Here is a 27,135-nt window from a genome sequence, read left to right on the forward strand (position 1 = left end):
CAGGTCAACAGTCAGTTACAACTGACTAATCCCAGGTGCTCCCCACCCCCCACAAACCTCCAGAGCTCCCCTCCCACCCGCCATCTTCCTGAGGTCACCAACCCTGTACTCTCGAAGTGGCCTGTGAGAGGTGTTTTTCTTCTCTGGATTTCTGGGTCAGTAGGACTAGATTGCAGTCCTCACCTTTCTCCATCCTGATTTCCCAATAATTGCCGAAGGAAGAGCCAAAGGGCAAATGTGCAGAGGCCAGGGCTCAGATCTGATAGGGCAATCCTTAGTACTCCAGAGCCTTCCCCTGAAGCGGGTGGTAGGTGTGGGACAGCACAAGAAGGGAAGACAGCAGGTAAAAAGCCTCATAGTCACTACTGAGTGAGCTTCCAGAGGCTGGTGGCACCTTTGTTTGGAACACTGTTCTGGGATCTTCACTTCTGTCAGGCTCCTGGGCATCATGCCTTGTTTTAAGCAGCCTAAACATTTCCAGAGTCTCATACTTCTGCATTGGCCCTTGAGCTACCTTGCCTTATGTGAGTACTAATCTAAGAATGCATGGCAAGAAGCCAGAGTCAGGGGCCAGGGATAGATCTGGGGTGATTTTTAAGTTCATAAAAAGTTTCATCTTTGGCCTTTCATCATCTCAGATGGTACTGCAGAGTAAAGGCAAGGAGTCTGGGGTTTCATGAGTGCCCTGGAGAAGGAAAAGATAGAAGCCCAGGGGCTGTAAAGACAGGCAGGGGGGTAGAACAAGGATCATGATGGATATGAGTAGCTCTAGCTCCTTTCAGCCACTTCCTAACCCTTGCTATCTGGAGAAGGGAAAGGAGGTCCAGGGAATAGGCATGATAAGTTCATGATCATTAGGAAGAATGGGGAGTGGGAGAGAGGAAGCATTAGCATTACAGACTTAGAGAAGTATATAGCCTGTGTTTGAACGAATATGGGCGGGGGGGGAGAGATAGAGAATAAAGATAATGGAAGTAATGGTGAAGGGCGAGAGGACAAGAATGGTGGATGGGATACAGATGTTGTTTGGGTGGGGTGTGGGGAGATATGGACAGTATATGGGCAAGGGAGGGTGGGCTATTGGTTTAACAGGGTTCAGGCATAATGGGTAGGAAGGGAAACAAAAGAAGCAAGATGGTGGGCAAATGGGAGCCGGGTAAAAGCTGGTGGCAGGCAGGAAGCAGGAGTAGTGGGATGGTGGATCCGCAGGAAGGCAGGTAGACTGCGGTGACAGGTAAGCAGAGAAATAGGGCTGATGTGTGCTAGATGATAGAGGAAATATTCGAAGGATGAGTAGACATGGATAGTGGATGGGAATGAGCTGAATTGTGCAGAAGGCCAGGACCAGAGGCTTGAGTAGTTTCTTAATGGGGCTGAACGTGGTCAAGTTCTGCTGGCAGCACAAATTTGGTCTTACTTGCTCTCTCATCAGTTTGGATCGTGCAGCCATTGTTCATTTACCTGTTGTTTACATTCTTGTGGCCGCTACCAGCCCTTTACTTTGCCTGGCTTTTCCTGGACTGGAAGACCCCAGAACAAGGTAAGACTCATGGGCCTAGAAAGAACAGGACCTAAGAATGTTCCATCTTAACCTGTAACTAGGGAGTCCCATGCTCCATACCACAGGCCTTCCATCACAGTTTTCAGAGCTACAGGAACTGGGCCAGCCAGGACCCTCCTGGGGTCTCTTTCTTTTCCAGCTCTCTAGAAAAGCCACGGTCCCTTTATGCTGCTAGGAAAGCCCTGGGAACGGTTGGATTGACATACACAGACACTATCCCCACTGATATTTCTGTCTCAGGTGGCAGGCGATCCGCCTGGGTAAGGAACTGGTATGTCTGGACCCAGATCAGGGACTATTTCCCCATCACGGTAAGTGTCTCTTCCTTAGCACCCTTCACAGTTACCCAAATACTAGGCATTTATGTCAAATGACTATGGTTGTCCATAGGGGGAATGAGCATCCCACACAAATCTCAGTGCAGGCTAGACATACTTTATGATCCAACATTGCTGCCAAGTGCTCATTACTCTGCTAGGACACTTTGGATGCCCTTGGCATGGCCTACTAGATGACATAGGCAGAAATGGAAATGCAGTTCAGTTCAGTTTAACAAACATTGATTGAAAGCCTACTTTGTGCCACATGTTTGGGGTACAGAGAAGTGAGTAGAATACCATCCTCTGCCATCAAGGTGCTTACATCTAATGAGGAGGACAGATTGTATATTTATGGTTTAGTACAAGGTATGCAAGTAGTTCAAGTGATGGATAAGGAAAGGCACTCAATGAAAGTTACTTAGGTGGGCACTGAAATGGGGTTGGGGAGAAAATACCAGGAAGAGGTTCTATAAATATACGGCTACACTGATCCTCTGAGCACACTTTGGAACAGACAACAAACACTTCCCTGATTTTTAGAGCAGAGCTTGCTGATCTTTTCCATTTAAGAGCACTCAGAAAATGATACCATTCACGAAGTGCACTGACATAAATGGTCGAGACTCCTTGCAGCTATAGGCAAGAGACCCAGCAGTTCAGCTGCCCCAGATTCTACCTGGTTTCTCAGGGACTGAGGAGACCAGTACCTCAGCCCCTGAAACCCACTCATGGCCTATGTGTTCGAAAGCTCTGGTTTAGAGAGTGCCTTTATCCCTGAAGTGTCTCCACCTTTGCTTCCCCATGTGATCTCATTCCACCTTCTCTGTAATTTCTCTCCATGACTGCAGATCCTGAAGACTAAAGACCTGTCACCTGAACACAACTACCTCATGGGGGTTCATCCCCATGGCCTCTTGACCTTTGGCGCTTTCTGCAACTTCTGCACTGAGGCCACAGGCTTCTCGAAGATCTTCCCAGGCATTACTCCCCACTTGGCCACGCTGTCCTGGTTCTTCAAGATCCCCTTGATTAGGGACTACCTCATGGCAAAAGGTGCTTCTGACCATACTAGATCTTCTCACCCATTTCTCTGCTTGGAGATGAACCTTTTTAAGCCTCCCATATCCTGCCTCTCAACCCCCTCTCATCCTCTCCCCTGTCATTATAGCATAGTAGTTAAAAGCATATGTTCTGGAGCTTAACTGCGGTCTCACAAGCATGTCAAACTCGTGGCCAGCAGAACACATGCCTTGAGGCTGCAAGGTTGACATGCTTGGAGGGCAATCTACCAAATCTCTAATGGTCTCAGTTTCCTCATATGTAAAGTGGTGCTGCTGCTGATTATCTGACCTCAGATGTGGTGTGATGACTAAATGAGACAATACAAGTCAAGTGTGCAATATAGAGTCTGCCAAAGAATATGTGCTCAATAAATAATCGCTGTTGAAATTAATGGTGATAAAGGAAAAGAGTAGAATTTTAATGGAATTCAGAAAGTCCTGGTTGTCCCACTGAAAACCTTCCTGTTACAGTTTTGACCCAGTGCCTCCTACAAAAGTGGAGATATTGCCTCAAAGTGAAATGTGTTGTTTGCCCACAGCCTTCTCTTCTCCACACCCTTTGTCCCATCTCATTACCTCTCCTCCTGGGACACACGGGAACAAAGGGCACACAAACAAGCCAGTAAGGAGTAGAGCAGAGGGTGTTCCCTCTCAGCTCTACTCCTCTCCTGATCATTTTGCTCTTGTCTGTGCTCCTTGATTTTTTCAGGTGTGTGCTCCGTGAGTCAGCCAGCCATCGACTACCTGCTGAGCCACGGCACTGGCAACCTTGTGGGCATTGTAGTAGGAGGGGTGGGTGAGGCCTTGCAAAGTGTGCCCAACACCACCACCCTCATCCTCCAGAAGCGCAAAGGGTTTGTGCGCACTGCCCTCCAACATGGGTAGGTGTTCCTCCCAGGGCAAGGGTGGGTGGCCTTCTCTGAGCAGCATGCCCTGATAAGCAATGCCAAGATAAATGAAACATGACTCTTGCTCTCATTGAACTTACTAGTGAGTAGGGGAGATGGTTATAGAATTTCAAAAAGATTCAGGTCAGATACTCCTTCTGAGCTAACTGGACATTGTCCCAGCAAGCCAAAGCACAAACCCAGATTCATTATGAGGGGAATTGGCTAGAGCTGCCCTGGTATATAAAGGACTCCTACATTATCTCTATCAACATCAATATCTACATTTTCCCTTAATGTTAAGTGCAAGAGGTAGTACAGTATGGTCAGTATGCACCAGGATCTGGAGTCAGGGGCCTGATTTAAAATCCTGGCTCCATGACTTACCCTCCACTCTGGAACAGCTTACTTAACTATTCTGAGCCTTCATGTTTTCATGTTTATAACGTGGCTACTAATAATTGTATCTACTTCATTGGATTATTGTGGGGTTTGAATGAATTCATGTTCATAAAACACTGACCATGTGCCTGGCACACAGTAAGCGATAGATACACATTAGTCACACTGACATAGGAGAAAAGAGAGGAGATAAGGAGCTGGAGCCCAAGGTGTCCCATCAGATCAGCAGGCAGACACACTGAACACAGGAACAATTGTCCTACTACAGACTCAGAAAAGAGGGAAGCATTTCTTCTAATGACCTGGCCTGAGTGGTCTGTTGATTAGTTTGGAGCAAATGTAGGGGGATAGTGTTCTGAGCTCAGAGGAAGGAGTCCTGGGGTCCTAGTCCAGGTCCTGCCACTCACTGACTACCTGAGTAACCTTCCCACTTCTGAACCTGGGCTTCTGGATCTGGAAGGTAACGAAAATAACCCCCCACTGTGTCCTTCACTATCTCTGCTATGAAGAGCCAGTAAGGTAACATAGGTCAGAGTGCTGAGAGATTACTATTAGTAACTCACAAAGATTTGTATAAGAGAGATTGTGTTCTCTTTACGCTTCTCTCATAGGAAGACTTAAGGAGCCTGATTCTCTACCTGGGGCACTGTCAGGGTGGATTCCCATGGCCTATGAGAAGGGAACAACTTTTCTCTGCACTAATCCAAAGATCCAAGGACAGAATACGATATGCATAGTCTCTGTGGGTGAGAGGCATATTGTATAGACACATCTGTACAAAATTATTGTCATCTCTGTGCATCCTACTAGTAGAAACAGAGTCAGCTATTCCCCTCCCTGACTTCTCCTGGAAGCTTTTCTTTGCACTATGTGGGTCTCTGGGGATCTCTGCCCAAACTATTCACTCTTCCCTGCACCCCCATATTTTGCCCTTGTAATCCTGGCCCAGATATAACACTTTCACTGGCCTTGAAAATTCCAGGACAAGAGACACTAAGTGTGGGAGCCCTGTTTAGTGCAAGAAGAGATACTTTATGCCACAGGGATTTCATAATGGAGGGGGGCCTGGCCATGAACAAGTATTTTTCCTGGGTGGTTTCCACTCTAGACTGTGTCTGAGAAATAAATTGGGGTTTTCCTACAGGGCTCATCTGGTCCCTACCTTTACTTTTGGAGAAACGGAGGTGTATGAGCAGGTGTTGTACCAGAAGGACAGCTGGATGTATAAGTTTCAGAGCTGTTTCCGCCGTCTCTTTGGTTTCTATTTTTGTGTCTTCTATGGACGAGGCTTCAGCAGAGGCTCTGCTGGGCTCCTGCCATACCCGCTGCCTATCACCACCGTGGGTGAGTGCTGGTCTCAGCCCAAGGGCACCACAGCTCTTTCTCAACTTCCACCTGAACCCTGACCGCCCTGCCCCCACCAAAGAAGAGGGCAGTAGATGGGGAGAAGCTGGGAGTTAATTTGAAATGTGAGAGGATCGGGCCCAGGTAGAAAGAAGGAGGTTTACGGAACCCAATATTCTAACACTTGTCCTTTCTCCTTTCTCATGTCTCTTGGCAGTCGGGGAGCCTCTGCCAGTGCCCAAGATTGAGAAGCCGAGCCAGGAGGTAGTGGACAAATACCACACACTCTATATGGAAGCCCTGCACAAACTGTTTGACCAGCACAAGACCCTGTTGGGCTGCTCAAAGACTAAAAAGCTGCTTTTCTTGTGACTGAAGAGACTGTGCCTTGAAGAGGAGACTCATTTGCTACTACCCAAAAGTGGGAAAAGGAAGATGAAGAAGGGCTATGTGTGGTCAGGGAGGGCATCCGGAATTCCTTCCTTGGCACAGAGTCCTTGTAATTGCTGTCCCTGAGTTGCTTCACTCAGTCATTACTCAGATGAAGACATCCTGAGGCCCCTCAGGCCCAGACACGCATGCTCCCTGCTGGGCTCCCTTCTGGCTTTCCTCTCTGAGGCCAACCTCTCAGGACCTGGAGGGCTCAAGTGACTGCCAAGCAGCCTGAGTAGCCACCACTCTAGTTGCTATTGTTGTTGTCTTCATGCATTTTTAAAATTGACATATATTTTGCATCCCATAAATTTAATCTAGTTTAAGTATGAAATTCAGTATTTAGTATATTCACAGAGTTGTGCAACCACTACCACTATCTGATTTTAGAGCATTTTTAAGGACCCCCCTAAAAAATAAATCCAGTTCACATTACCCATCACTCCTCATTCCCGCATCTCACCCATACCCTGGCAACCACTAATCCACTTTCTGTCTCTGGATTTGTCAATTTTGGACATGTCATATAATGGAATCATAGAATATGTGGTCTTTTATGTCTGGCTTCTTTCATTTATCATAATGTTTTCCAGGTTCACCATTGTTGTAGCATGTATCAGTACTTCATTTCTTTTTGTGGCTGAGTAATAATATTTCATTGTACATATACACTACATTTTTTATCCATTCATTGGCTGATGGACTTTTTGGGTTGTTTCCAGTTTTTGGCTATTATGAATAATGCTGCTATAAACATTCATGTATATTTGTGAGGTAAACTGCTGTCTCCAAATATCAAGGCTTACCTTATGTCCACACCACTGAGCTAACAAGCACACCTTTACATAGATCAAAGGCATCTTATTTAGGGTTTGTTTTTTTCAGTCATCAGAGGTATTTCACATAGGTCATTTTGTCCTCATTTTGTTCTAACACCATAATCCCAAGTTATTTGCTACCTTCCTAGGAGTCTATTACAGGGGATCCACTTTATATCTTTATTTTAAATCCTTAAGTTTTTCTTAAAGCTGTATTCTGAGAATTTTAAAAGAGTAAATAAAAACACAGATATCTCTTCTATTTTTATTTTTATTGAATTTATTGGGATGACATTGGTTAATAAAATTATATAGGTTTCAGATGTACAATTCTATAATTCATCATCTCTATAGTATGGGTGCTCACCACCCCAAGTCAAGTTTCCTTCCATCACCATTTATCACCCTTATAGCTTTTTCTATCTCCTCCCACTCCCACGATGTCTCTTCTTTCACAAGGCAATCAACAAATGACCTATTTACTAGTAAAAACAGAAAAGAAAATTTAACAAAAGTTAAAAGACCATTTAGAAATTCATACAACTCAATAACAAAGACAAAAACAAAACACAACAACACAAAAAACAAATGATTCAATTTAAAAATGGGGTAGAGGACCTGAATAAACATTTTTCCAAAGAATACATACAAATGGCCAACAGGTACATTAAAAAATGCTCAACTTCACTAATAATTAGGGAAATGAAAATTAAAACCACAATGATATATCACCTCACACTTGTTAGAATGGCTATTATCAAAACAACAAAAGATAAGTGTTGGCGATGATGTGGAGAAAAGGAAAGCCTTGTGAACTGTTGGTGGAATTATAAATCGGTATAGCCACTAGGGGAAGCAGTATGGAGATTCCTTAAAATTAAATATGGAACTGCCATTTGACCCAGTGACCCCACTTCTAGAAATATATCCTAAGAAACCCGAAACACCAATCAAAAAGAATGTATGCACCTCTGTATTCATAGCAGCACAATTTACAATAGCTAAGATCTGGAAACAACCCAAGTGCTCCTCAGTAGATAAGTGGATTAAAAAGCTGGGGTACATGGAAAACTATGCAGCTGTGTAAAAGAAGGATCTCTTGCAAGGCTCAGTGGTTGAGTGTCAACCTATGAACCAGGAGGTCACGGTTCAATTCCCGGTCAGGGCACATGCTTGGGTTGCAGGTTTGATCCCCAGTGTGGGGCATGCAAGAGGAAGCCAATCAATGATTCTCTATCATCATTAATGTCTCTATCTCTCTCTCTCCCTCTCCTTTCCTCTCTGAAATATATATCTTACCCTTTGACACAGCATGGAGCAACCTGAAGAATATTATGCTAAGCGAAATAAGCCAGTCAGAGAAAGACAAGTATCACATGACCTCACTCATATGTGGAATCTAATGAACAAAATAAACTGAAGAACAAAATGGAACCAGAGACATAGAAGCATGGAACAGACTGTTGAATCTCAGTGGGGTGGTTGCATGGGTGGGAAGATATCTACCAAAGAACTTGTATGCATATATGCATATCGCATGGACATAGAATATAGTGTGGTGAATGCCAGGGCAGTTGGGTGTGTGCAAGAAGGGGCCAATGGGGCAAAGGAGGCATATGTAATACTTTCAACAATAAAATAAATAAAATTTAAAATAAATAATATTTAAGAGAAAAAATATAACTACCATATGATCCAGAAATCCCACATCTGGGTGTATATATGAAGGAAATGAAGTTACTACCTTAAAGAAATTTCTGCACCTGTATGTTCATTGTAACACTATTCACAATAGCCAATACACGGAAACAACCTAAGTGTCCTTTGAAAGATGAATGGTTAAAGAAGATATTGGTGTGAAATAAGACAAAGAAAGACAAAAGCTGTATGATCTCGCTTATATGTAGAATCTAAAAATAAAAAGCGAAACTCATAAAAACAGAGTATAAAGTGACAGTTGCCAGGGGCTGAAGAATGAGGGAAATGGGAGATGGTGGTCAAAGAGTACAAACTTCCAGTCATAAGATTAACAATTTCTGGGTATCTAATGTACAGCATGGTGATTATAATAAACTACAATGTACTATGTACTTGCAAATTACTAAGAGAATATATCTTAAATGGTCTCACCACAAAAAAAATTGTAATTATGTGAGGTGATGGTTGTGTTAACTAACCTTACTGGGGTAAACATTTTGCAATATATCTATATACCAAATCATCATGTTGTACACCTTAAACTTACACAATGTTATATGTCAATTATATCTCAATAAATCTGGATAATTTAGATTAGCATTTTTTCCTTTCCTTAAGCCTTAAATATTAGGCTTCTGTGGGATCCCACCCTCTTCTCTAAGTTTTACACTGTTTCAGGTCTGAAATATCTACTTCTAACCCAGATTTTCCTTATACGTAATTTCCCTCAAAACCACTATATCCAACTTACCAATCTCCAGTAAGCACTTTAACTTCAACATATCCAATATCTGGTGAACAATCTCCCCCCTTTCTAACCTCACATTTTGACACCAAGTTCTATCAATTTTACCACTTTAATATTAATACAACCTCTTTTTTTTCTCCACTGTCACACCTATTGAAACACTTCCCCAGAATTTCCAAAACTACAACTAAAAGACAGAACGTCTATCACCCAGAACCACGGGAAAGCTGGCTGAGTAGAACCTCTACAACTAGACTGAAAGAGACGGGAGCAATCAGGGCACAAACACTGAAAAACTGAGGTACAGGGGAGTGCACGCGGGATACGAACTGGCGGCGGGGCCCAGCTGGAGGCAGGTGTTGCTTTCTTCAATCTGAAGAGAGACAAGCCCCCAATCTCTCTGAAATCCAGTTTCTGGGAAGAGACTGGGCTGTCTGCCAGTGGGTCGGAGAGTGAGGGTGGCTTACTAGCAGAGCTGCGTGGAGGTAGAATTGTTGGCTGCGCTGGGGTGCGAGACTGCAGGGACACGGTTGCGGGGACTCGTTGGAGGCGGCTCACTGCCAGCCATTGCTGTTGGCCACGCCCTAGCCTAGTGATGCCCTGAGACTCCGCCCCGCACAATCCACAAACACACCCAAGCTCCTAGCAGCGGCTTTTGCATATGAATAGCCTTCTCTATTGCAGTTTAAACTAGTAAACTTGCAACCAGTACAGACAGCTCCAAGGCCTCCAAACTCCAAGCAGGGAGGAGAGGATGCCAGTTCTCGCTGTAGCTCCTGCAGGGTAGCCTCAGACAGCAGCTGAACTAGCCAATGCACCTAGTGGTCAGCGTGAGACACCAGATTTCAACTCCTTACATCCATAAGTGACACATTCGGGAGGCAGACTCAGTGAGCACCAAAGCCCCACTCAAACAAGCCCTGTACCACAAGCGTGTCTCCAGCGCAGCAGCGCTTCCATTATAGACACAGCAGGTCCTCACAGCCAATTGGCCTGGAGGTAAATTCCTCCCAGTGTACCAACAGCAATCAAGGCTTTTAACTACACAAAGACTTTCCACTCAGCCCACAAAGAGGTGTACCAAGAGCAACCACCTAGGGTGATTGGGGAAGCTGAGCTACGGGCCCCTATAGGTCACTGACCACACAAAGCCACTCCATCAACACAGGGAGGCAGCCAAAATGTGGAGACACCAAAGTATGTCACGAATAGAAGAGATGGAGGAAAGTAAACTAATGGACGACACAGTGTTCAGAACCACATTTATAAGGTTACTCAAGAATCTTCTAAAAACCGCTGAGAAACTTGAAGAGACCTTCAAGGACCTTAATGAGAATACCAAAAAAATGGGAAAGGACCAGTCAGAAATTATGCATACACTGTCTGAAATAAAGAATATACAGAAACTCAATTGTAGATCACCGTACCCCAAGAGTCAAACCAAAGATCTGGAACATGAGGAAGCAAAAAACACCCAACCAGAGAGGCGGAAAGTAAGAAGAATCCAAAAGTGTGAGGATAGCCTAAGGAGCCTCTGGGATGGCTTTAAGCATACCAACATCAGAATTTTTGGGGTGCCAGAAGAAGAGAGAGAACAAGATACTGAAAACCTATTTGAAGAAATAATGACAGAAAACTTCCCCACCTGCTGAAAGAAATAGACTTACAAGTTCAGGAAGTGCACAGAACCCCAAACAAGATGAATCCAAAGAGGACCACACCAAGACACATCATAATTAAAATGCCAAGGGCAAAAGACAAAGAGAGAATCTTGAAAGCAGCAAGAGAAAAACAGTTAGTTACCTACAAGGGAGTACCCATACGACTATCAGCTGATTTCTCAACAGAAACTATGCAGGCCAGACGGGAGTGGCAAGAAATATTCAAAGTGATGAATAGCAAGAACCTACAACCAAGATTACTCTACCCCAGCAAAGCTATCATTCAGAATTGAAGGTCAGACGAAGAGCTTCACAGACAAGAAAAAGCTAAAGGAGTTCATCACCACCAAACCAGGATTACATAAAATGCTGAAGGGTATTCTTTAAGAAGAGGAAGAAGAAAAAAAAGGTAAAGGTAAAAATTATTAACAACAAAAAGACATCAAATACATACTTACCAACAAGTGAATCTAAAAATCAAGTGAATAAAAAATCTGAAGAACAGAATGGACTGGTGAATACAATAGAATCAGGGACATAGAAAGGGAGGGGATGGACAATTATCAGGGGGAAGGGGGTCTAAGGGGTGCAGGAAGAGATTGGACAAAAATCTTACACCTATGGACGAAAACAGTGGCGGGGGGTAAGGGCATGGGATGGGGTGGGGAATCAGATGGAGGGGAGCTATGGGGGGGAGGGGAAAGAGGAACACCTGTAATAATCTGAACAATAAACATTTATTTTTTAAACAAAAGAAAGAAAGACTTCACCAATTTCCTAGACTACTGTCACTCCCTCTAGTAAAGTCCTCTGTAATCAATCCATTCATCATACTGCCAACAGGATGCTATTCCTAAATCTTAAGTCTGACTTGTTAGTCCTCTGCTTAAAATCCTTTATTGATCCTACAATGCTTCTACCACCATATCCTAAATTATGTTCTGGATACTACTTATATTCCAAAGATGTTAATGAACATTGCACAGAAAAAATGGCTCTGTGGTTAAAAACTATAGGGATATGCTGGATTAAACCAAGTTATATAGATGTATTTACTGAAATATTTTGAGAGTCTTTACTACACTAATGGGCACTGTGACTATATAAGAGGGAGTATTTAGCATTTCCCAAACTTATCTGACAATGTAACACTTGCTTTAAATAACACATATTACCATCTCATGTAACATTTAGGGTTCCTCTAAATATAGTCTTAGAAATGCTGGTCTTGGAAATATAGGATAAAGTTCAAACTCCTTACCATGGCAGAGAAGGCTGCTGGTAATACAGGAAAAGTGGCTGATTTAACTTTGGTACCCATCAGTGTTATCAGTGGAAATGGGATATCCTTTCCCCCACTAAGTTCTGGGGGTGGAATCCTTACGATATATGAGAAAAAATATTTTTGGGGACTCATATGGGAATATGAGTGATTTTTATTTGCATGGAATTACATTTCTGTGTTTTTAAAATCCCATTTCTCTGAATCCAGTCCTGGAAGAAGTGCAGCTGGGGATTCAGTAGAACTAAAATCAGAGCCAGTGTCTAGAATTTCCATTCCGTATTGTAGCCAGGTCCAGTTCAGCATCAAACCATTGTGTAGCTAAGAGGGTGTTCCCCCTGTAACAAAAGTCCCAAGAGAACCAAGAACACAAGAGAGAGAACTCCTTTGTTTAGGGGATTAAATATCTCAAATTTTCCTGTGTTTGCAGTGGCCATCCCTACTCTAGCCAATGACCTGTTCCCAGATATGACTGACAGCAAGCATATTTGCTAGTCTCCCCAACTTTACTAGAAATGCATTTATTCTCCCCTGTCCAGTCCCTTCCACCAGGGATCTTCAGAGAATGGATTGGTAGCTCCATGGGGAGCAGTAGTTTCCTGGCAAAGCTGCCCAAATGACATGCCTATAATATTTGGATTTTCCTTTGCTCCTTTCCTATTATTAATAACTAGGTTAATTACAATGGTCCTACCTTGGTAGGAGTCATTGGGGCTGGGTTGATGCCTCATAAGGGGTGACCAGAAAATAATTGAATAAAAGGGGAATTGCAATGAATTGTTCTTACATGTTTAACTTGCTCAGGAAGGGGAAATGAAAGCAAAATTTTTTCCAGAAAAGAGTCTGAAGGGAACACATGGGAACAAAGCTATAACTGAAAGAGTAAAAGAACAGATGGATTTCTATTTAAGCCACTGCTTTTCTTTTTTTAAATCGTTTTTGTTTTTCAATTATAGTTGACATACAATATCACATTAGTGTCAGGCGTACACCCCAGTGATTAAAAGAAGCTGAGGACCAAATCAGCAAATTAGAAGACAAGGTAGAAAAAAAAACACAATCAGAGCAACATTAGAAAAAAAAATTTTTTAAGCAGGAGGATAGTTTAAGGGCGCTTTGGGACAACATGAACAGAAAAATATTTGCATCATAGGGTTACCAGAAGGAGAAGAATGTGAGCAAGGAATAGAGAACCTATTTGAGGAAATAATGACAGGAAACTTCCCTAAACTGGTGAAGGAAAAAGTCACTCAAGTTCAGGAAATCCAGGGAGTCCCAATCAAGATGAACCTAAAAAGTCCCATATCTAGACACATCATAATTAAAATGGCAAACATTAAAGACAAAGAAAGAATCTTAAAGGCAGCAAGAGAGAGACAAAAACTTACCTACAAGGGAGCTCCCATTAGAATGTCAGCTGATTTCTCTATAAAAACACTTCAGGCCAGAAGGGAATGGCATGAAGTATACAAAGTGATGAAAAGCAAGTGACTGACTCCAAGACTACTCTATCTGGCAAGGCTATCATTCAAACTTGAAGGTGAAATAAAGAGCTTCCCAGATTTTTTTAAAAAGGCTAAAGGACTTTATTACCACCAAACCAGCACTGCAAGAAACGCTAAAGGGACTGGTGTATGAAGAAGAAGAAGAAGGAACAGAGAAAGAGAGGAACATAGGCATAAAGAATAAAAATGGCAATAAATACATAGCTATCAATAATAACCTTAAATGTAAGTGGCTTAAATGCTCCAATCAAAAGACATGGTGTAGCTGAATGGATAAGAAAACATGACCCATATATATGCTGTCTACAAGAGATCCACCTCAGAACAAAAAACACACACATGATGAAAGTGAAGGGATGGGAAAATTTTTTCATGCAAATGGAAAATTAAAAAAAGCTGGGGTAGCAATACTCATATCTGACAAAACAGACTTCAAAATGAAAGCCATCACAAGAGATAATGAAGGACACCTCGTAATACTGAAGGGATCGATACAACAAGAAGATACAACCCTGGTAACCATACATGCACCCAGGATAGGAGCACCTAAATATATAAAAAATACTTCAGGGAATGATCCACAACAATACAATCTTAGTAGAGGACTTTAACACCCCACTGACATCCCTGGATAGATCTTCTAGACAAAAAAAAATCAACAAGGAATGTGGAATCTCAGAGGAAGTCTGGGGAGGGTGGGTGGGTGGGAGGTAATCAGCCAAAGACCTTGTATGCATATATACATAACCCATGGACACACACAATAGGGTGCTGAAGGCCTGGGTGGGAGGGGAGGGTGATGCAGGGGGGGCTGGAGGGGGCCAATGGGGGAAAAGGGGAGACATATGTAATACTTTCAACAATAAATAATTATTTTTTTAAATCAACAAGGAAAGAGTGATCCTAACCTATACTAGTATACTAGATCAGATGGAATTAATTGACATTTACAGAACATTTCATCACAAAGCTGCAAAATATACATTCTTCTCAAGTACACATGGGTCATTCTCATAGAAAAAAAGACCCCGAATAGCCACAGCAATCCTGAGAAAGAAGAATAAAGTAGGTGGGATCTCAATACCAGATTTCAAGCTGTATTACAAAGCCACTGTTCTCAAAACAGCCTGGTACTGGCACAAGAACAGACATATTGATCAATGGAACAGAATAGAGAACCCAGATATCGACCCAAACCACTATGCTCAATTAATATTTGACAGAGGAGGCAAGAACATACAATGGAGTCAAGACAGTCTCTTCAATAAATGGTGTTGGGAAAATTGGACAGATACATGCAAAAAAATGAAACTATATCACCAACTTACACCATGCACAAAAATAAACTCAAAATGGATACAGGACTTAAACATAAGACGGGAAACCATAAAAATACTAGAGGAATCCACAGGCAACAAAATCTCAGACATATGCCAAAAGAACTTCTTCACTGACACTGCCCCTAGGGCAATGGAAGCTAAAGAGAAAATTAACAAATGGGACTACATCAAAATAAAAAGCTTTTTTACAGCAAAAGAAACAATCAACAAAACAACAAGAAAGCCCACTGCATGGGAGAACATATTTGCAAATGCTATCACTGATAAAGGTTTAATCTCCAACATCTACAGACAGCTTATGCAACTTAATAAGAGGAAGATAAATGATCCAATAAAAAAATGCGCAACAGACCTAAATAGAATATTTTCAAAAGAAGACAGAAGGAAGGCCAAGAGACACATGAAAACATGTTCAAAGTCACTTATTATCCGAGAGATGCAAATGAAAACAACAATGAGGTACCATCTCACACCTGTCAGAATGGCTATCATCAACAAATCAACAAACGACAAGTGTTGGCGAGGATGTGGAGAAAAAGGAACCCTCGTGCACTGCTGGTGGGAATGCAGACTGGTGCAGCCACTGTGGAGAACAGTATGGAGTTTCCTCAAAAAACTGAAAATGGAACTCCCATTTGACCCAGTAATCTCACTCCTGGGAATATATCCGAAGAAACTAGAAACACCAATCAGAAAGGATATATGCACCACTATGTTCATAGCAGCACAATTTACAATAGCTAAGATTTGGAAACAGCCTAGGTGCCCATCAGCAGATGACTGGATCGGAAAACTGTGGTACATCTACACAATGGAATACTATGCTGCCATAAAAAAGAAGGAATTCTCATCATTTGCAGCAACCTGGATGGAATTGGAGAACATTATGCTAAGTGAAATAAGCCAGTCAATGAAAGAAAAATACCACATGATCTCACTCATTTAGGGATAGTAAAGAACATTATAAAGTGATGAACAAAAAGATAGATACAGAGACAGTAAAGCATCAAACAGACTTTCAAATTACAGGGGGAAAGTTAGGGAGAGGTGGGGGAGTTATGAAATCAAACGAAGGACTTGTATGCATGCATATAAGCATAAACAATGGAAGCAAAACTCTGGGGGGAGAGGGCATGTATGGGTGTGGGGTGGGGGGGTAATGGTAAGATATGTACACATATAATACCTCAAAAAAAAAATAAAAAATAAAATAAAATAAAATAAAATAAAATAAAAATCTTCTCCTGACAAACAATCTCAGAAAAAATTAGAGACAATAATCCTATCTAATAAAGAGGTAATATGCAAATTGACCGTCACTCCAACACACAAGATGGCCACTCCCATGTGGTCAAAGATGGCTGCCCCATGTGGACACAAGATAGCCGCCACAAGATGGCCAGCAGGGGAGGGCAGTTGTGGGCGATCAGGCCAGCAGAGGAGGGAAGTTGGGAGGGACCAGGCCTGAAAGGCAGGGCAGTTGGGGGTGATCAGGCCTGCAGGGGAGAGCAGTTGAGGGTGACCAGGCCAACAGGGGAGGGCAGGTGGGGGGGGACCAGGCCTGCAGGGGAGGGCAGTTAGGGGCAATTGGGCCATCAGGGGAGCAGTTAGGCATCGATCAGGCTGGCAGGGGAGTGGTTAGGGGGTGATCAAGCTGGCAGGCAGAAGAGGTTAAGGGCAATCAGGCTGGCAGGCAGGCTGGGAGCCAGCAGTCCTAGAATGTTAGAGGTATGTCCCAGATTGGAGAGGGTGCAGGCTGGGCTGAGGGACACCCCTCCCCCGTGCACGAATTTCATGCACTGGGCCTCTAGTCTGTATATATAAAACCCTAATATGCAAATAGACAGAACAGTGGAACAACCGAACAACTGGTCACTATGACGTGCACTGACCACCAGGGGGCACATGTGAAACATGGTGGGCGTCAGCAGCAAGTGGCAGAGTGCTGAACATGGCAGGCATCGGCTGCAGCAGGATGGTGGAACAGGTGAGAGGGGGCACCAGACCAAGGCGGGGCACCGGTCTCTGTCATCGGGGCGAGCCTCTGGTGGTTACTGAAAATTCTTTGCTCCCATGTGCATCGGTCCTGCCCAGTGCTTGCACCTGCTGCCAATGCCCAGCGCTGGTGCTGATCACTTGGCACCATCAGTGGGTACGAGTGGCAGCTGCCGGCCCTGATCGCCCCTGAGGGCTCTCCACCTCCTCCTGCTCCTGAGGGGCAATAAGGGCCGGCAGCCGCCTCTTGCACCCACTGCTGGGGATAGCCTACTTGTACCCACTGCTGGCGCCAGATCTGCTGCTCACATCCACTCCTTGTGCCGGCCCTGCTCTCACCAGCAACTGGTGCCAGAGCCACTGCTCACACCTGCTGCCAGCCCCCAGCGCTGGTGCTGATTGCTTGGCACCATCAGCAGGTGAGAGTGGCAGCTGCCAGCCCCAATTGCCCCTGAGGGCTTCTCCACTACCCTGTGCTCCTGAGGGGCTATTGGGGCAGCAGCCGCTGCTCACACCCACTGACAGCACTGGCCCCACTAGCACCCGCTGCTGGCACTGGCCCCAATCACTCCGTGCTGTCAGCACGTGCAAACGGGGCTGGCACTGTCAGTGCATGGGAGCGGCTGCAGCAGGAGTGGCTGCAGCGGGAGCGGGGCTGCTGGCAGAGAGGGGACCGGGGGTCATGGTGGGAGGGGCCAGGCAGGGGTGCAGAGGATGGGCTGAGACCCGCCCCTGTGCCCACTGCAGCCTTGTGGCCCACAGTTCCTTTCAAGTTCATGAATTCATGCACTGGGCCCCTAATAGAATATGTTAGGGGAAACAAACAAAATATAAATATAGCAAGGAAGTGCTCAAAAGATAAAAGGATGGGAGCATGTCAAAAGGATATACAGGAGCAACCAGGAAGAGCTCTCAATGGCCAAAGCTGGAACAATTGGAGCAACAAGATAAATAATGTAGTATTGGATTATTTTTTAAAAAATATATTTTATTGATTTTTAACAGAGAGGAAGGGAGAAGGATAGAGAGCCAGAAACATCGATGAGAGAGAAACATCGATCAGCTGCCTCCTGCACACCCCCCACTGGGGATGTGCCCACAACCAAGGTACATGTCCTTGACCAGAATCAAACCTGGGACCCTTGAGTCCGCAAGCCGACGCTCTATCCACTGAGCCAAACCGGTTTCGGCTAGTATTGGATTATTATTCAAAGTATAAAATAACCCTGCCCATGTGGCTCAGTGGTTGAGCATTGAGCCATGAACCAAGAGGTCATTGGTTCCATTCCCAGTCAGGGCACATGCCCTGGTTGCAAACTGATCCCCAGTAGGGGGCATGCAGGAGACAGCTGATTGATGATGTTTTTCATCCATGTTTCTATCTCCCTATCCTTATCCCTTCCTCTCTCTCTAAAAGTCAATAAAAATATTTAAAAAACAAAGAATAAAATAAATATACACGGGTTTATACTGATATAAATAAATGATTGAATAAATGGATAAATGGCAATTCTGTAATTCCTTACAGAATTACAAATAATGTATGTAGATACTCTCCCTTCCAGTAGATGGAGCTTGATCCTTTTGCCACCTCCAAGTTTGGACTAAACTTAGTGACTCAATTCTAAAGAATAGAGTGTGGAAAGGGAAAAATAGTAACTTTCCAGTGGAAAAACGAGGCAAACACAGCCTAAACCAGCTGATCAAGGTGAACACACAAGCAGTAAGCCATGTTGATATCATGTAATGAAAAAGGCATTCACCTCTGTAGTATTCTTCTCCAAACCCACAAACCCAGTCTAACTGTGAGAAAAACGTCATAAAAGCCCAAGTTGAGGAACATTTTATAAAATACCTAACCAGTACTCATGAAAATCATTGAAGTCATGGAAACAAGAAAAGAAAATCACACGCCAGAAAGCTAAAAAGACATGATGACTAAATGCAATGTGGTATCCTAAATGTTAGTGAAAAAACTGGTGAAATCCCAGTAAAGTGTGGAGTTTAATTAGTAATGTACCAATGTCAATTTCTTAGTTTTGATAAATGTACTGTGGTTATAGAAGATGTTAACATTAGGAGAAACTGAGTGAGGGTTATATGGGAACTGTATATGATCTTTGCAGTTTTCTCTGTAAGTATAAAATTATTTCAAAATAAAATTTATTTTAAAAAATGTCTGAGTTGCCCTGACTGGTGTGGCTCAGTTGATTGGGCATAGTCCTGTGCACCAAAAGGTTACTGGTTCAATTCCTGGTCAGGGCATATCCCCAGGTTGCGGGCTCAATCCCTGGTAGGGGGTGTTCAGGAAGCAGCAGATGGATGGTCTGCTCTCACATAAATGTTACTATTTCTCTCTCCCTCTGTCTTCCTCTCTCTATAAAAGTCAATAAAAATATTAAAAATGTGTGAGTTGATGCCAAACTAATACTGAGAGGAAAACTCATAACTTTTAAATGTTTATATTAATAATAAAAGTAGAGAGAGCAATTAATTATACCCCTATCTGAAAAGTTTAAAAAGTGAAAGGAAAGTTCACTAATTAATTAGAATACAGGAGTGGGCAAAATTAACAGTTGTTCATGTAGAAAATAATACAATAATTAATAAATAATAATTCAAGAATAAATTCTGTGTTTCCTGTACTCACAACTATATACCTACATTTCCCAACCCCTGTATATAAATTAGAATATATAGAAAATGAATACAAGTTTGTGTGTATAAATAAAAAATTTAAATATATATATACTAGAGGCCCGGTGCACAAAATTCATGCACAGGGGGAGGGGGTGTGTCCCTCAGCCCAGCCTGCACCCTCTCCAATCTGGGACCCCTCCTGGGATGTCCAGTGGGATCAGGCCTAAACAGGCAGTTGGACATCCCTCTCACAATCCAGGACTGCTGGCTCCCAACTGCTTGCCTGCCTGCCTGCCTGATCGCCCCCTAACCACTCCCCTGCCAGCCTGGTTGATGCCTAACAGTTCCCCTGAGGGCCCGATTGCCACTAACTGCCCTCCCCTGCTGGCCTGGTTGCCCTTAACTGTCCTCCCCTGCAGGCCTGGTTGCCCCAACTGCCCTCCCCTGCTGGCCCAGTCACCCCTAACTGCCCTCCCTTGCCAGCTTGGTCACCCCTAACTGCCCTCCCTTGCCAGTCTCATCACCCCCAACTGCCCTCCCCTGCAGGCCTGGTCACCCCTAACTGCCCTCCCCTGCAGGCCTGGTCCCCCCCAACTGTCTCCCCTGCAGGCCTTGTCGCCCCCAACTGCCCTCCTCTGCCAGTCTGGTCACCCCTAATTGCCCTCCCCTGAAGGCCTGATCACCCCCAACTTCCCTCTCCTGCTGGCCTTCTTGTGGCGGCCATCTTGTGTCCACATGGGGGTAGCCATCTTTGACCACATGGGGGCGGCCATCTTGTGTGTTGGATTGATGATCAATTTGCATATTACCTCTTTATTATATAGGATATTTATATACTGTAAACATGTAATCGTTAAATATCCTATCTAGTAATAGAGTAATATGCAATTAACCGTCACTCCATGACAAAAATGGCGGCCCCCATAGCCATAAGATGGTGGCGCCCAGTCCCCTCAGCCCTGCTGCTAGAGTGTCTGGCCTGTCCGCAGGAGCAGCAAGGCTGGATCTGCCTCCAGAAAGGGGAGGATCCAGCCTACCCGCTCCACCGCTGCTGCAGTGTCTGGGCCTGTCAGCACCGCCGGGGTTCGGGGGGACCAAGCAGTGAGGCTTGATCCACCCCCAGAAACGGCAGACAGAGCCTGGACAGCAGGGCATGGAGGCTTCCTTAGCGCAGCGGCAGCAGGGAAGCCCCAGGCCCAGCAAACAGAGCCCAGACAGCAGGGCATGGAGGCTTCCTTAGCACGGCGGCGATGGGAGCACCCCCAGGCCCGGCAGTCAGAGCCCAGACAGCAGGGCATGGAGGCTTCATTTGCAGGGTGATGGTGGGGGAAGCCCCAGGCCCAGCAGACAGAGCCCGGACTACAGGGCATGGAGGCTTCCTTAGCGCGGCTGCAGCAGGGAAGCCCCAGGCCTGGCAAACAGAGCCCAGACAGCAGGGCATGGAGGCTTCGTTTGCAGGGTGATGGCGGGGGAAGCCCCAGGCCCAGCAGACAGAGCCCGGACAGCAGGGCATGGAGGCTTCCTTAGCACAGTGGCAGCAGGGAAGCTCCAGGCCCAGCAGACAGAGCCCAGACAGCAGGGCTTTGGGGCTTCCTTAGCATGGCAGTGGCGGGGAAGTCCCCAGACATGGCAGACAGAGCCCAGACAGCAGGGCTTGGGGGCTTCCTTAGAGCAGAGGCGGCGGGAACACCCCCAGGCCCAGCAGACAGAGCCCAGACAGCAGGGCTTGGGAGCTTCCTTAGTGCTGCAGTGGCAGAGAAGTCCCCAGACATGGCAGACAGAGCCCAGGTAGCAGGGCTTGGGGGCTTCCTTAGCAAGGTGGCGGCCGGAACACCCACAGGCCCCACAGACAGAGCCAGGACAACAAGGCATGGGGGCTTCCTTAGTGTGTCGGTGTAGGCGAAACACCCAGGCCTGGCAGACAGAGCACACTGCAGGGCATTGGGGCTTCCTTCACATGGCGCATGGCGGAGGCAGGCAGAGAGCGGAGAGCAGGGCACGGAGGCTTCATCTCCATGGCTGCAGCGAAACCTCTAGGCCCACAGAGAGCAGAGAACCATGGGGAGTGGGCCTAAGCCATCAGTAGGACATCCCCTGAGAGCTCCTGGATTGTAGGGGGTACAGGTAGGGCTGAGGGACCCCCATGCACGAATTTCGTGCACCAGGCCTCTAGTAAATATATAAAATAAATCCCAGGTAGATTCATAGAATTTGGCCAATGAACACTGTATTAGATTGCTGAAGCTACTATAAGAAAATACTATAGACTAGGTGGCTGAAACAACTGAAATTTATTTCCCCATAGTTCTGGAGTCTGAGAAATCCAAGATAAAGTTGCTGACAAATTTGGTTCCTAGGGAGAGCTATCTTCCTGGCTCATAGACAGTCATCTTCTCTCTGTCTTCATATTGTCTTTCCTCATTGTGTGCAAGAGAGCTCACACTCTGGTGTTTCTTTTTCTAAGGACACTATCCTATTGGATCAGGCTCCAACCTTAGGATCTCATTTAAGCTTTATTACTTCCTTAGAGGCCCCATCTCCATACATCCACACCGGGGGTTAGTGTTTGAACATATGAATTGTCTGGGGACACAAAATTCAATCCATAACATACCCCATATCACACCCAGGGCATAAGAAGATCGCTTTCAGAACTAAGAAATATTCCATGTCAGAATCTAGACTCTAATTGGCTTTTCAATCAGTAGGGTTTACACTGTCAGGTGTACAATAGCAAACTGATGGAAACAATCTAAATGTGCACCAATATGGAAAAGGTTAAATAAATAAAAGGCAAATTTAAGTACATCTATGTAGTGGAATACTATGTAACCAATAAAAGTGACATCGTAGAATTTTTTTAAAAAGAAACCCAACATCTATTTTTCCAGAAGAGTAAATGTTGTTATTCCTACAATAGACAGTGTTGAACTTTTTCTTTTTTTCATTATATTTTTAATTTTATTTAAATTACAGTTTATAAAAACCCCGAATAGCTGCAGCGATCCTGAGAAAGAAGAAAGTAGGAGGGATCTCAATACCAGATATCAAGATGTATTACAAAACCACGGTTCTCAAAACTGCCTGGTACTGGCACAAGAACAGACATATAGACCAATGGAATAGAAGAGAGAACCCAGAAATCAACCCAAACCACTATGCTCAATTAATATTTGACAAAGGAGGCAAGAACATACAATGGAGTCAAGACAGTCTCTTCAATAAATGGTGTTGGGAAAATTGGACAGATACATGCAAAAAAATGAAACTAGATCACCAACTTACACCATACACAAAAATAAACTCAAAATGGATAAAGGACATAAACGTAAGATGGGAAACCATAAAAATATTAGAGGAATCCACAGGCAGCAAAATCTAAGATATATGCTGAAGCAATATCTTCACCGACACAGCTCCTAGGGCAATGGAAACTAAATAGAAAATAAACAAATGGGACTACATCAAAATAAAAGGCTTCTGCACAGCAAAAGAAACCATCAACAAAATAACAAGACAACCCACTGCATGGGAGAACATATTTGCTAACGATATCTCCAATAAGGGTTTAATCTCCAACATTTACAGGGAACTCATACAACTTAACAAAAGGAAAAGAAACAACCCAATAAAAAAATGGGCAACAGACCTAAATAGATACTTTTTGAAAGAAGACATAAGAAAGGCCAAGAGAATATGAAAACATACTCAAAGTCACTAATCATCCGAAAGATGCAAATAAAAACAACAATGAGGTACCATCTCACACCTGTCAGAATGGCTATCATCAACAAATCAACAAATGACAAATGCTGGTGAGGATGCAGAGAAAAAGGAACCCTCATGCACTGCTGGTAGGAATGCAGACTGGTGCAGCCACTGTGGAGAACAGTATGGAGTTTCCTCAAAAAACTAAAAATGGAACTGCCATTTGACCCAGCAATCCCACTTCTAGGAATATATCCAAGAAACTAGAAACACCAAGCAGAAAGGACATATGCACCCTTATGTTCATAGCAGCACAATTTACCATAACTAAGATTTGGAAACAGCCTAAGTGCCCATGTGCAAATTAGTGGATTAAAATACTTTGGTACATCTACACAATGGAATACTATGCTGCTGTTAAAAGGAAGGAACTCCTACCATTTGCAACAGCATGGATGGAGCTGGAGAGCATTATGTGAAGTGAAATAAGTCAGTCACAGAAAGATAAATATCACATGATCTCACTCATTTGTGGATTATAATAAACAACCTAAACCAATGAACAAAAACCAATCTAGAGACAGAGAAGCGTTGATCATATGCTCAAATCTCAGAAGGAAGGTAGAGGAGGGTTGGGGTAAGGGGAAGAGATCAACCAAAAGACTTGTATGCATGCATATAAGCATAAGCGATGGATGCAGACAACAGGGAGTGAGGGTGAGGGCAGGACTGGAGGGATGGGGGAACAATGGGGGATAAGGACACGTTTGTAATACCTTAATCAATAAAGAAAAAATGGAAAAAATAAATTACAGTTTATATTCAATAATATTTTGTATTAGTTTCAGGTGTATAGCATAGTGGTTACACAATTATATAACATTACAAAGTGTTCCCCCTGACATTTCCTCTACCCAACCAAAACCATGAATAGTTATTACAATATCATTAACTATATTTCTATGCTGTACTTTACATCCCCATGACTATTTTGTAACTACCAATCTGTACTTCTCAATCCTTTCACAGAATTATTACTTTTGACAGGAAAAAAAATGTTATCAAATAAATGGTTAAGTGAAAAAAAGAATTTACAAAACAGTATGCATAGAATTATTTAATTTTTGTAAAAATAGTGTGTGAATGTGTATATAGTATGTGCACACATGTGTGTGTGTGTATGTGTGTGTGTGCGTGCATGTAAAGAGAATGAGATACAGACAGAGACAGATATAGAAGCAATTGATATCCAAAAGCTGTCCTGGCACAGCAATGCTATGCTATTCTCAAATTGTGAGATTGGTAAATTCAACATAAACCATCTCACACATACCAATCTCAGACTAGGTTATTCTGACACCATGATAAAGTGAAACAAACCAAGGCCATTTTATAATTTTGTCTAACTACACAAAAATAAGGTTAAAGAAACTAACATCAGACACAAAATGGCGGCCAAATAGGCAGAAGTGTCATGCACCTCCTCCTGGGGCCAGGCCAAAAAAGCAACTGAATCAGACAACAGAAGCCTTACATAGCAACCTCGGGCTCAGTGACTACGCGTGAACAGCCAAGTCTTATGCAGGAACCCTGGGATCCCTATCTGCACGTAAACAGTCAAGCCTTATGCAGCAACCCTGGATGCCACGACCAAACTAAGTGCTGCCAAGCCCGACACAGCAACCCTGGGCACCGCAACCAAGCATGAGCAGCCAAGCCTTATGCAGAAACCCCACATGCCTCATGCAGCAATCCCAGATGCTAGCTGCCACCAAGCCCAATGCAGCAACCTGGGCACTGCAACCGAGCGTGAGCAACCAAGCCCTATGAAGCAGCACCAGGTGCTTCACGCAACAACCCCAGGTACCATGACCATTCGAATTACCACCAAGTGTGACACATCGACTCCAGGCCTGGTGACCATGCAATCCGCCAACAAGCCTGCAGCTGCAGTCATGAGCCCAGTGTGACTCGATACCTAGATCCTTCAGTGAGAGCAAAAATGGGGAGAAAAAGAAACAACCCCCAAAGACAAGAAAAGGAGGAAGCGCCAGAAAAGGAACTAAATGAAAAGGAGGCATGCAATTTGTCTGAAAAAGAATTCAGAATGAGGGACATACAGTTCATAAACCAGATGGATGAGAATATCAACAACTTATGTAAGAATAAAAAAAATACAAAATGATATAGCTACAATAAAAAACACTATGGAGGGTTTCAACAGTAGACTAGAAGAAGTGGAGGACCAAATTAGTGAATTAGAAGACAGGGCAACAAAACACATCCGATCTGAACTGCAATTGGAGAAAAAAATTAAAGGCAGGAGGAGAGACTAAGGGAGCTTTGGGACAACATGAAACAAAGCAACATATGTATAATAGGGGTGCCAGAAGGACAAGAAGAAGAGCAAGTGTTTCCTCAAAAAATTAAAAACAAAACTACCATTTGACCCAATAATCCCCTTCTAGGAATATATCCCAAGAAAACAGAAACACCAATCAGAAAGGATATATGCACCCCTATGTTCATAGCAGCACAATTTACAATAGCTAAGATTAGGAAACAGCCTGTGTCCATCAGCAGATGAGTGGATTAGAAAACTGTGGTATATCTACAAAATGGAATACTACCCTGCTGTAAAAAAGAAGGAATTCTTACCATTTGCAACAGCATGGATGAAACTAGAGAGCATTATGCTAAGCAAAATAAGCCAGTCAGAGAAAGATAAATATCACATGATCTCACTTGTTTGTGGAATATAAGGAACAACATAAACTGATGAACAAAAATAGAACCAGAGTCATAGAAGCAATGAACAGACTATTCAACTTATGAGGGAATGCGGGGGGTGAGGGGGTAAGAGATCAACAAAAGGACTTGTATGCATGCATATGAGCATAACCAATGAACACAGACAGTAGGGGGGTGAGGGTATGTGCTGGGGGTGGGGGTGCTTGGGAGAGGTTAATGGGGGAAAAGGAGACTTATGTAATACTTTAAACAATAAAGAACTTTAGGTGGCCCCTGGACACCAGAAGCCATTGCTGGTCAAAGCTAAAACTTGGGTCGCATCTCACAGGTGCAGGTCTTAAAATCCGAGCACCTGAGTCGGGGTTGCAATCCTTCACTCCTCCTCCAGAGCTGCAGCCCAGGAGGATGAGGAAGAGGAAGCCCAGAGCAAGCATATGGTCCAAGCTCTGAATCACTGTGTCACACTGCCCCCTGCTGCCACCTACTAAGTGCTAGGATCTTTGAAAAAAACTGGTGTTGAAGACATTCCAAGGAGCTTGTAAGGAGAGAGAGAACTACATAACCAGACATCTGGAGAAGAGAGACCATGGAGAGACAAAGAAAGAGCCTGCATATGAAAGAAAAGCAGACATCACCAGAAAAGGAAGTAAACGAAATAGAGATAAGCAACCTATCAGAGAAAGAATTCAGAGAAATGGTCATAAGGTGGCTAAAAAGAATGAAAGACAAATTCAACAATATGAGTAAGAACCAAGAGGAAATGAAGAAGAACCAAGAAGAAATGAAAAATTACATCGCTGCTGTAAAGAACTCAATAGAAAGCATCAAGAGTAGACTAGAAGAAGCAGAGGACCGCATCAGTGAGCTAGAAAACAAGATGGGAAAAAATACCCAAGTAGAGCAGCTTCTAGAAAAAAATATTAAAAAGCAGGAGGAGAGCCTAAGGCAGTGATGGCGAACCTATGACACGCGTGTCAGCACT

The 27,135-nt window shown here is 43.8% G+C and overlaps 1 protein-coding gene across 1 annotated transcript; it reads left to right on the top strand.

Annotated features, from left to right (window-relative positions):
* The first annotated feature begins 448 nt into the window (after positions 1-448).
* Positions 449-6,075, top strand: AWAT1 (acyl-CoA wax alcohol acyltransferase 1). Its single transcript, XM_008155961.3, has 7 exons — positions 449-524; positions 1,433-1,540; positions 1,802-1,872; positions 2,730-2,934; positions 3,652-3,823; positions 5,376-5,575; positions 5,793-6,075. Exons 1-7 carry the CDS (start codon positions 449-451, stop codon positions 5,945-5,947), a joined length of 987 nt encoding a protein of 328 aa, XP_008154183.1. The 3' UTR covers positions 5,948-6,075.
* Positions 6,076-27,135: the final 21,060 nt, after the last annotated feature.

This window comes from Eptesicus fuscus, chromosome 1, assembly GCF_027574615.1.
Source record: "Eptesicus fuscus isolate TK198812 chromosome 1, DD_ASM_mEF_20220401, whole genome shotgun sequence".
Lineage (NCBI taxonomy): Eukaryota > Metazoa > Chordata > Mammalia > Chiroptera > Vespertilionidae > Eptesicus > Eptesicus fuscus.